Raw genomic sequence first — 12,112 nt, forward strand, 5'->3', positions numbered from 1 at the left:
ACGCCACGTGTGAAATCGTCAAAAATATGGAAGATCAAACCAGTGGGGATAGTAGTAAGATATTGCTTTGGTATGTTATGAGACTGAGAGAAAGTAGTCAATCTGAACATGTATCAGTTAGGCACAAAAATGGGGCCTCAATTAATAACAAGGTAAGTATTTAAGAGAGATGGACATCGCATATGGAGAATGAAATAAACCAATATAAATTTATAGGAAATGATGTAGGAAAGAATGAAAAACAGTTCGACAATTAGGCAGTGAAGGAATTTTTTTTTGCCATGGAAAGTTACAAACAGTACAAAAACGAAAAAAAAAAAATAAGGCCTCAGGTGCTGATACCACGGTAAATGAATTTTCAATGGTAGTTGCGAAGTCAGGGATAAATTATTTAAGACTGTGCGTATGACCAGAGGCAACGCTATAGCGTTGCCCATAGTAAAGGCCATACGGCTCCAATGTTTTTATTATTTTTATTTATTAATTTTTTCCCAGAGGCAATTCATATGGAAGGGGTGGTCGTATAAACTTCAGAGAGGGCTCATTCAATCGGAATTTGGGAAGTTCTAGTGGCCTTTTTAAGATTAAAAGTGACCAGAGGACAACTAGCCCCCCATGCCCTTTTTTCCCCAAATGCATCAGATAAAAATTAGGTACTGAAGGAATTTTTTTTGCCATGGAAAGTTATAAACAGTACAAAAAGGATAAAAAAAAAATAAGGCCTCAGGTGCTGATAGCGCGGTAAATGAATTTTCCACGGTAGTTGCGAAGTCAGAGATAAATTATTTAAGACTGTGTGTATGACCAGAGGCAACGCTATAGCGTGTCCTATAGTAAAGGCCGTACGGCTCCAATGTTTTATTATTTTTATTTATTACTTTTTTCCCAGAGGCACTTCATATGGAAGGGGTGGTTGTATAAACTTCAGAGACAGCTCATTCGATTGGAATTCGGAAGCTTTAGGGGCCTTTTCAAGATTTAAAAATGACCAGAGGGCAACTAGCCCCCACGCCCCTTTTTCCCCAAATGCATCAGATAAAAATTTTGAGACCACCATTTTGTTAAAAATAATTCAAAGTTCAGATAACAAAAACTCCATCGTCGATACAAACCCCAGGGCCCGGGGGCAAGCGTAGAAGCTTATGCCCTGGGGACATATATGGTTCTTATGGAAGGGATGCTCGTATAAATTTCAGAGAGGGCTTATTTGACTTGAAGTTGAAAGTTCTACTTTACTTTTTAAGAGTCAAAAGAGATTGGATTCCCGAAAAAGAGGAAGTAGTTGGTTATATTGCAAAAACTTTTATTAAAACCCTTTATAATAAAGGTGGTAAGAGTGAGTGCGGTAATAAACGATAAACTATCTTGATGTCTGTAGGATTAGTTAACATTATAACACTTATTTTATCAAGAGATATTGTTAATAAAGTTTTTAGAGAAGAACAGATTAGCTTTGGGAAGGGGAGGGGATGTATGGAACGGATTTTCAATACTGGATTAATAACTAAAGAATGTCAGAATGATCAGGTCCTTCCAGTCCTCGGTCTTATAGATTACAAACAGACATTTAATTCAGTTGACAGAAAAGCTTTAGCGAAGGTTCTACCCTTATATCTTAATCCTATATCTTATACCCTTCAAGAACACTAAAGTGGCTAGTGCTATGAACGAGAATTATAACGCTGCGAGGAAGTGAAGTTAGTAGTTGGTTGGGTGTGAAATCAGGAATTCAGCAGGTCTGTGTCCTATCCTCATTTATAGGGATCGTTTTGGTTTACTTTACCCTAAGGGGTTAGGAAAGGCTAAATGATTACATGATATCAAATGGGAAGGTAAAATTCTTCTAAGCCCAGATTATGTAAATAGTTTGAGTATCCTAGATAAAATGTTGGCAAAATTAATAAGTTTTTAAAGAGTTTGAGAAATCAGGGTGCAAGAATAGGCTTAAAAATTAAAGTTAAGTAGATCAAATCGCTGAGACTACGAATAAATGAGGATGACGAGGGGATGTTAAGTGACAAAAAAATTGTCCAGCAGATACCTTCACTTAGCAGGGTGGTTATTAGTAACAATGGTGGATGCAATAAAGACGTAAAAAGTAGCATAGCAAGGCACAGGTAGTCTTTTTACAGTTGAAAAGTATGCAAGAACAAGGGGGTATATCTGCAACCTCAGATTGGAATACTTGAAACCTCGTCCATGGAAGTGGCCAAGTATGGTTTTGAAACGAGGGCGGTTCAAAAGTCTATAGAAGATTTGCTAAATGTTTTAGGAATTGTCTTAAGGATAATTTCAGGTAATTGTTTGACTGACCAGTCAGTTGTACTAACATTATGGGTTGACCCTTTTTTTAGGGCTATAATGAAAGAATGGTTACGATGACTATGCCACATTGTACGGATGACAGATAGCCAAAAATGGGGAATTTTGGGGTACTTGTACGATATAACCACTACCTAATATTCTTCTAATATGTTTCCCTGACGCTCAATTCTAATGAAATATACCAAAGTAAGATAAAAACATAATATTCTAGAAACAAATTTGGGCTATGTGTGAGGGGGTGGGGGCAAAACATAGTGGGTCGGCATGCCTTATGTATTTGGTACAATTATTCCGGATATAGATAACTCCGAAGACCAGAATATTATTCTGGATATAATGCAGTAAGAATTGCTTTCTAACTTCACACTGTCCAAATACTTTACCCCCCCCCAAACGTGGAAATATATAGCCCAAATTATATATTTTCCATCTATTCTGTCACTTCGTCTTGTCTCACGCTAAGCTGAAAGAAACTAACGGAAAAAAAAAACGGTTCCATGATGCGTCAATGAACGAACAACTTGAGCGGTTGGGCGTTTATCATATAAGTGCCCTTTTTATATATCCATCTCGACCCTGATGGGATGAAAAGACCCATGAGAAAGGATTTAAAGGAAATTAGAACTACACTGGAAGGGATAAAAAGTAAAGATTTGAATAGACTGCGGTGGAAGAAGAGTGTGCGAAGCTGATTTGGCCTCAAGCGCTGTCTTGCTACGATAAGCTGCTGATTCTAGTAGTAGTGGATTCAATATGCCTAATAAGCCTAATTAAGCTATCTTTTCTGAACTGTAATAAACCATTAAAATTAAATGGAAAACATGTAATCCCTTGTAACACTACATACAAAAAGGAAATCCACCTTAATGAATAAAGAAAGACATTAATTAACAATAAACTAAATCTAATGACTTGGAAAAAACACCTACTTGGTATTAAAGCAACGGGTCGAACCTTCAAAGATGAACCAATCACAATAAGAAGATCCGACGCTTGCTTGTCGTCTTCCATGGACTGATGAAACGTATCAGGAAGTCCTTCTCCAAAGAACACTATATCTGGCTTTAAAACAGGTGGAGGTTGAATATTCACTGAAAAAGGAGACAAGGATCATTTTCGGGCACTATTAATTTCCTCAATGTTAGCAAAAGGCAAATCTAAAAAAAAATAACCACGAATGTTGCTTATTTAGGAGCATTAGAAGCATCACTTAGAGGAATAATAACTCTATATTGTAAATTATGTATGTTCTGTTTAAGATAAAAGGGCGAGTGAGACATTTTCATAGTTATATAGAAGAACAAAGACAAATTTTGGCAAGGTTTGACCCCCCCCCTGGAATGTTTCTCTTACTCGTAAAAATGTAACAAATGAATGAATATAAACCAATTTTACTGTGTTTCTGAAGTTTTTTGCAGGCCCCCTCCCCTGAAAAAATCCTTTCGTAACACCCCCTCCCCCCTTCCACCCAACAAAAATACTGGATACGGCCCTGTCAGGTATGAATGGACCTAATAGGGTCAAAGAGGCAAAAAAACATTCTGATCTCCTTTGTACTTTATCATTTGAACAGTCACCCCTTCCTCTTAATTTATCTAAATGATCAGTATAATAAAAATAATAGCCAATGAATCGACTCTTAATACTGAGGGTATGGTCTAATCAGAAAAGAATTTTTTATACATAAAACTATGGTTATTAGGACAATCTACACAGCTTTCAAGCCGTTTTTATTTACACTTTATTCTGAGAAAATTTCTGCAATAATTGTGGGCCGTTCACACTAGCACAAAATGAATTTGAAATCAATATGATCGAATTTTGCACTTAGCTCATATACATATAAAAACACTGTATTATTGAACTTATTGAACTTATTATTTTTGTTGAATTTTTTTTTGAATAAATTTTTGGAATTTATTATTGAACTTATTAGGACAATCTACACAGCTTTCAAGCCGTTTTTATTTACACTTTATTCTGAGAAAATTTCTGCAATAATTGTGGGCCGTTCACACTAGCACAAAATGAATTTGAAATCAATATGATCGAATTTTGCACTTAGCTCATATACATATAAAAACACTGAATTTTCAATATGATGTATTTATTTCAGCAAAAAGTTTTCACTATCTAGTTAAAAGTCAGCGTTTTCTTCATGGGAGCGTTTTACATTTCTTCATGAATTTATATGTTCTTTTTGAATCGATTTCATTAAGCTCAGCATCGCAGTTGAGCTGAAAAAATTGGCTTCTTTTGAACATATCTTAATAAATTCCCGAGAAACTAAATCGAGATTTTCATGCTGCTCCCTCTGTCCAACAAAGAGTGATATATATCCCTTTTGAAGAGAAATCCCAATTTTGCGTTGGGGGGGGGGACTAAGCGTGTTTTATCTCCGATTAACCTGATAACTTTTGCAGCATTAGCAACTATGGGACCTAGAGTCTATTCAGAGGTATCTAGCGAGGTAAATCAAAAGACACTATCGCTAAACTATCAAAATAGCGTATCTGCAATATGGAATGGAATAACAATAGAATGGCAAAAATAGAAAAGTGCATAAATAGTTCCTATCCCCAAAAGTTTCGAAATAGGGACTTGTGGACTAAATCAACTCCCTATAGCGAGCAATGCCCTGTGTATAATATCGTCTACTGATCCAAACATGAATACCTTATTAAATATTTATTAAATAATTGGAATTATTTAAAATAGTTGCTAAGAATTCATCAATAACTTAATCGATTTCATCAATAGTTGCTAAGAATTCATCAATAGCTTAATCGATTTCATCAATAGTTTAATCGACAAAATACTAAATATTTATTTGCTTCTTCCCAGATTACCTGTATTATCATTTTATCAGATAAGAATGCGATTTTGAGTTTCCTACTTTCATTAAATTGCCAGATTGACTTGTCATTTTTTTCGAATTGGAATACTAAATTTATATTATATATGTAATTGTTTGCCGAAGTTGAACCATCCCAGGTGATCGGTATTGGCCCAGTAGTTAAGATGTTTTTTGTTGTGTTGTTTTTAAGTGTTGTTTTCACGCTCAGTGTGTATTTATTATTTTTTATTTTTTTTTCTTTCGCTTATTGCTCCGTCTTTTGCTTTCTTTGTATGACAGTTTTTCCAATAAATAATAATAATAATATTTGCAACTCTTAGTTGAGTTACTTCTGAAGGGTCGTTATCTATTTGGCCAAATACAAAGTGCATCTATCTACCCCAACTGTTTAATTTCGCTTTATTTTCAGAAAAAATCTTCTTCTTAATTAATTGGTAAAGCTTAATTTTTAAACCACATCACCTGGTATATTATTTGTTATATCTTAATAAATCTTATTCTTTATTATTATCTATAATACATATTATATTTACAATACATTGTACCTAATTAAACCTTAATATGCTTCGTATATTCTTTATTATAGACACATAGGGAGCAAGATCCCCCTGAACATTGCATTTTAGTGATCTGAACATCGCCATAACTGTCACCCCCCCTAAATTCACTGATCACTGAATGACACTTGCGACAGATTTGAATTAGCCGTTTCTTAACGTCATTTTCAAGATCGGAAGAGGTTTGAATATAAGATATTGAACATAGTTTATTACGTTTATTATGTCTCAACACACCTGGTATATCCTTTATTATTACTAAATAACAATAAAGATCCCTGAGCATCACCTTCTAGTGATCTGAAGATCGCCATCACTGCCCGACAAATTGGAATTGGAATTACCCGTTTCTTAACGTCATCTTCAATCTCGGAAGAGACTGAATTTATTATATAGAATCGAAGTTATTATATACATTAATATACCTGCCATATTCTTTATTATAGCTATATAGGGAGCAGAATCCCACTGGACAGTTGTTAGCTGGACTGGTTAGTTGTTAGACTAATATAGTGAACTATAGTAGGCCAAATTTAGTTACAATATCGCCATTTTGGTGAGGGAGGGGGGTATCCTTAATATGCAAAGAGACTTACTTGTTGGTATCTTTGGGACGTATCCATTCTTTTTTTAATCTTGATGTATCAAGTTCCAGATTTAATATAAGACTGTTGAAAATGTTAATTTCATACCCTGTTTATAATCCAACCTTCTAGTGGATCACCTTCTAGTGATCCCAACATCGCCATTACTGCCTCCCACATAGAATCATTACAAACTGGAATTACCCGTTTCTTAATGTCATCTTCAATATATTCGATAATTGAAGATTAATCTCATCTTCAATAATTCGAACTTATTATATACCTGGCATATTCTTTACTATAGCTATATAGTGAGCAAGATCCCCCCTGAACATTACCTTCTAGTGATCCGAACATCGCCATTACTGCCTCCCGCGTAGAATCATCGATTACTGGATGACACTTCCGACAAATTGGAATTACCCGTTTCTTAACGTCATTTTCAATCTCGGAAGACTTCACAGTATTTTGACATCGCATGCAGGTGGCCGTAGAAAAAGAACCTGGAAAAATCAAGAAAAAAGACTACAATTTTTGCAGCATAGTAAAAAAAAATCGAAATGAAAGAGGGCAATATTCACCAATATTACTAACTAAAAATCTTTCTATCTTTCTCTCTTTTCTAGAGCGGGTTATAAGAACTATAGGCGCTTCAAACAAATACTATATATAGCTACCCCTTCAAACGCATCCCCCCTTTTAATCTCCTCTTGCCAGAGAGGGTCACACATGCCAAATTTAATCCCAATTGCCTCACTCCTTTAGTAATGCATAGTCTAGAGACAACGAACGAAATGTTTTATAAAATAGATTCTTGTTTTTAATCTATCATATCTTATACATTGGGTTAAAGCATATTCTTGTATATTTTGGCTTCATTAATTTTATTAGTAAAGGCGGTGGGTGCGGTGAAGATGTAGAATAGCAAGGCCCAGGCTATTTTTTTATAGTTGAAAAAAGTTTGAAAGAACAGGAATATAAGTCTGCAAACCAAGATTGGAATATTGGAAGCTACAGTGATGACAGTGGACAAACATGGTTCTGAAGCATAGACGCTCCGAAAAACAGAGGAAGATTTGCTAGATGTTTTCTAGAGGAACTACCTAAAGATTGTTTTGGGTGCCCGACTAAATGATCCTATTTCCAACAATACGCTGTACGAAAAGGTTGGTTCAATACCGTTTTCTCGGGCTATAACAAGAGAAAGGTTGAGATGGCTAGGGCATTTTCTGCGGATGGCTACCATCCGCAGAAGGGTGTAACCTTCTAGGGCTAAAAGGAAAGCAGGTCGCCTTCACTTGGGGTGGGGGGATGTCGTAAAGAAACCTTTAAGGGAAATGGGCACTTTCTGGGAGGGTGTAAAGAGGGACGCTTTGAATAGATTGGGATGGAGAAGGAGCTAGCGCGGCTGTGTTGGCTTTCGGCGGCTTGGTGCTGCGGTGAGTTGTTATTAGTAACAGTAGGATTAACTTTATGCTGTTTTCTTCAACCATCCAATATTTTTGGACGCTAAAGTTTGACTCTTTGCCACAATTCTACTTTTTAAAACAATTAAAAACTTTAGCGCCAAGAGCGAGGGATTGCGGAGGGGACAACCCATTTCATATACGGAGTAATTTCTGTTCGTTTTAAGTTTTAATGTCGCTCCTTACTTTCAGCTAAAAAAAATTAGTTTTTTTTATTTAATTGGAGAAAAAGCCAAGACAGATAGTCTGAGTGAGAGGCAACGCTGCCATAAGCCTTTTTCAATATTATATTAAAATGATGTAATCTCACTTGTTGATAGATGGTCTATCATCCATCCATCCATTCATCCTAGGACAGAAATAAGGTAGATGGTCATGGAATAAGGGTAATTCAAATAGTCTATGAATTTCTATGAGTCATTTGCAATTTATTATTTGCCAGAAAATGCTGAGAGCGAGAACCAACGGAAAACACCAATTTTGGAGGATAATTGACCTTACAATAAACTAACCTTACCAAGCATTGACCTTACCGTAACCCTACCTTGTCCTTACCAATTTTGGCACAGAGTGGAAAAACGGTGCCAATAACAACTATAAAGCAATTGTTTAGCTACACTAAAAGAAGACCGTTGCCAGAACAAGCAGCGTGTCCTCAGTCAATGGTGCGATGAAATCTGATATAATAGAAGGCGACTTATTCTTCCTAAATTTCAAAAAATAAGTCTCTTGATGTAAAATACCCAGGGAAAATGACAAGCCAAAGGTATTATCAAGGCCATTTTTAAGGGGGGAATTAAAAAGTTTGAACCCCCCTCACTCAAACTTCTTTCCGACTCATAAAAACATAACAAAAATGAATATAAACAAATTTCTGATGGGTTTTTAAAGTTCTTTTGTATATCCCCCCAAAAAAAACTCCTGGGTATGGCCCTGGGTATTATTATTCTTTACTATGGCAAAAGAATGTGACACATTTCTCATTTTCATTAAATGATGTAAAATACCCAGGGAAAATGACAAGCCAAATGTATTATCAAGACCATTTTTAAGGGGGGAGGGAGAGGTTAGAAAGTTTGAACCCCCTCATTCAAATTTCTTTCAGACTCATAAAAACATAACAAAAATGAATATAAACAAATTTCTTGTGTGTTTTTAATTTTTTTTTTGTATACCCCCCCCCCCTCTAAAAAAATCCTGGATACGGCCCTGGGTATTATTATTCTTTACTATGCCAAAGGAATGTGACACATTTCTTATTTTTATTAAATGATGTTATATACATTCCTATATATGTTACGTATATTCTTAAGTTATATATACTCCAAATTGACCCTCAACAGAGTGTACACAAAAGACTGCCCCTAACAGAAATCATAGATATTTTAGTATTTAAAAATATATCCGGCACCGAAAATCAACACGCAACCTTTTCTTTTATTTCATTTTAAAGAATTTGCTATTTTTAAGGCATATTATACTATTTAACAGAGGAATCGCAAGTGTGTTGCCAGAAACTGTACACTCTACAATACACAGCCCTCATATAATTTTTTTTATTTTGCGTAATAAAAAAAGTATGTCTATAATAAGGGCTATTATTTATGTCTGCAACAATAGAACTGGGTCGAATTCTAGGACCCATAAATAGTGAATTCGATTTTATTTCTTCTTTACGCATATATTTTTCTCAAGGTGTCATAGCTGGTCCGTTTGGTCTATAGAGGAAAAATGTCTGCTCTACTAGAGATTTTGGTGTTCTTTTCTGTAATACTGTTGAGCAGTATTGTGGAAATTTGCTAAGATATGAGTTTTATTTTTTTTTGTTTGTCTTTTATTCTTTCTTTCTTATGTTTTTATACTTTTATTCTTTATACTTATGTCTGCAATAACAGAGCCCAGTCGAACTCTAGAAACGATAAATTGTGAATTCGACTTTCCGGCTCAAAACAGCATAATTTTACACAACGTATTTGACCCCATTACAAGTTACTTTTAAGTAAAACTTAAGAGCTGGAATCGCTATGGTACAAGGGTACAATTTTGGTATATGGTACATTTATGGTACAATTTTTCAATGAAAATCATTTTAATATTTCTTCTAAGAATTGCACGGTGATCCTTAAGTATTTGCAACTTGCCTCGTTTAGGTACTCCCTATTTTACTTATTGTCTCGTTAAAAACAAAAACTGGATAATTCTTTGATCACCAAAACTCATCAACGCGGAATGTAGTATGTAAATGGTTTTCTGCTGACCAATATTTTTTTGTGTTTTTACAAATGAATCAAACAGGATATAATCCTGCTAGATTGTCAATCCTATGGCAAAATATCCCAATAGTCAGGAGCACTCCTGTTACTTACAAGTATTTATTCTACGTAAAAAAAAATATAACCAAAGTTATGATAACTATAATTATGATTAGGTTTATGATTAAATAACCTCGTCAGTTTCTTCCACAACCTTCTAAAGATGCTATCCAAGTATTTTCCCCTTGCTTTATAAATATTTTTTTTATATAAATACTATGAAGCTGAATAATTTTAAGCCAAAACATTAGTAACTGCTATCAATTACTTGAAGTACTACTTAAGTACAATTTTCCATTACTTGTATTTAAGTAAAAACTCTAGGGCGTACTTATCACTTGATACTTAAGTAAGATTACGAAATACTTATTACTTAAGATACTGATAATGTACTTGTTATTCAAATAGTTTACCTTTGACACGAAAATCTTGTATGCGTGTGCTTTGGCAATGTACAAGAAACATCACCTTTAGATTTAGAGTAAACTCAGATATAGCTCCATGTCCTATTTTCGAATGTGAAATAAGGTATTTGTTTATGACGAAAAAAAAATATAGCATGATTGTCACTTGGTTTAATTTTGTTTAAAAGTTATATGATAAGAAATTGAAATTATTTCACAGTTTACTGGTCGACAGTGAGCCAACATCTCTTGTTTAGTGCAAAACGTTGTATACTGTAGTCCATTTGGGCTTATGTTTCTGACATTAGAGTTTAAGTTTTGTTATCTTGTCAACTTAACCAGATTTCTACCATTTCGTCATTTTCAGGACCATATTATTGGTAAAGCTACTGAAGCTATGAATCTTTACCCATCTAAATGTTGTCTGCAATAAACAAGTCTGGAGTTGCTAGCAGGATCCAATACAGTGTTTTTTTTGTCAAATTCGTCATTTGTCACTCCATTCATAAGTTATAGACCCTACTAAACTATAGGAAAACTCAATTTTATTAAAACTTGAAACCCCTTCCCCCTCTTCCTACTTGAGATAGGGTTTGTGGTACCAGAACTTGATATGAGCCCTGATCTTCGGCATCTTTGATCTAGCTTTCATTCGGATCCGTTGCTCCTTTCGTAAGTTATACTAAATTCAACAGAAAACTATCAAATAATTATATTTGAGATAGGGTATTCGTCTGAAAACTTGATACGTATTATGGTCTTGGGCCTCTTTGGTTCAAAGTTCACTCAGATCCATCACTCCATTCGCAAGTTACTCTGGATTAAACGAAAAACCCTTTTTTTTAGCAAGTAATACCCCCTCCCCTTTGTTTTATTTGAGCTAGCATCTTCATCTTTCAACTTGATGTGTATCATGGTCCTTGGCCCCTATGGTTCAATTTTTATCCAAATCCAGCCGGCGGTTCTCCCGCTATACTCGATTGCACAGACGGATGGACAGACAGACAAACGGACGGACAGATATTGCGACGTCTTAGCTAGCCATGTTGGCTCATTGGATCCCAAAAAAGGAAAGAATAGCATATCATCATCCAGGCATCGTCACCTATTTGGATGGTGGAAAAAATAATCAAGATAGGTTTTTGAGATCCGTCTGTCCGTCCACCCGTTTCTGTCCGTTGTCTGTCCGTCCAATTCCGAGAATAGCGGGAGAACCGGCGGTCGGAATTGGATTAAAATTGAACTATTTGGTTTAAAATTGAGCTTAATTAGGGCGAGAGGGAGGGGACTTTAAGTGTTAAAAAATTTGAGTTTTTCATTTAATTCAGTGAAACTTGCGAATGGAGAGATGAATTTTGATGAAAATTGAATAAAGATGCCTAAGAGTATGATACGCATTGAGTTCCGGGATGGAGACCCTAGCTTAATTAGGGCGAGGGGAGGGGGCTTTAAGTGCTAAAAAGTTGAGTTTTTCGTTTAACTCAGTTTAACTTGCGAATGAAGTAACGGATCTCAATGAAAGTTAGGCCAAAGATGCCAAAAACCATAAGACACACGATGTTCGGAAATGAGGACCCTAGCTTAATAAGGGCGAGGGAGAGGGGGTT

The 12,112-nt window shown here is 35.3% G+C and overlaps 1 protein-coding gene across 2 annotated transcripts in view; it reads right to left on the bottom strand.

Annotated features, from left to right (window-relative positions):
• The window catches only part of LOC136036072 (NAD-dependent protein deacetylase sirtuin-1-like), a 73,858-nt gene that overhangs the window by 23,093 nt on the left and 38,653 nt on the right, over positions 1-12,112 (bottom strand). For both annotated transcript variants that reach the window (XM_065718037.1, XM_065718047.1), the window contains exons 8-9: positions 6,662-6,826; positions 3,255-3,416 (exon numbers count right to left, since the gene is read on the bottom strand). In XM_065718037.1, coding sequence (XP_065574109.1) covers positions 3,255-3,416; positions 6,662-6,826 — 327 coding nt within the window. The remainder of the gene's footprint in view (positions 1-3,254; positions 3,417-6,661; positions 6,827-12,112) is intronic.

Source organism: Artemia franciscana, chromosome 2 (genome assembly GCF_032884065.1).
Source record: "Artemia franciscana chromosome 2, ASM3288406v1, whole genome shotgun sequence".
Taxonomy (NCBI): domain Eukaryota; kingdom Metazoa; phylum Arthropoda; class Branchiopoda; order Anostraca; family Artemiidae; genus Artemia; species Artemia franciscana.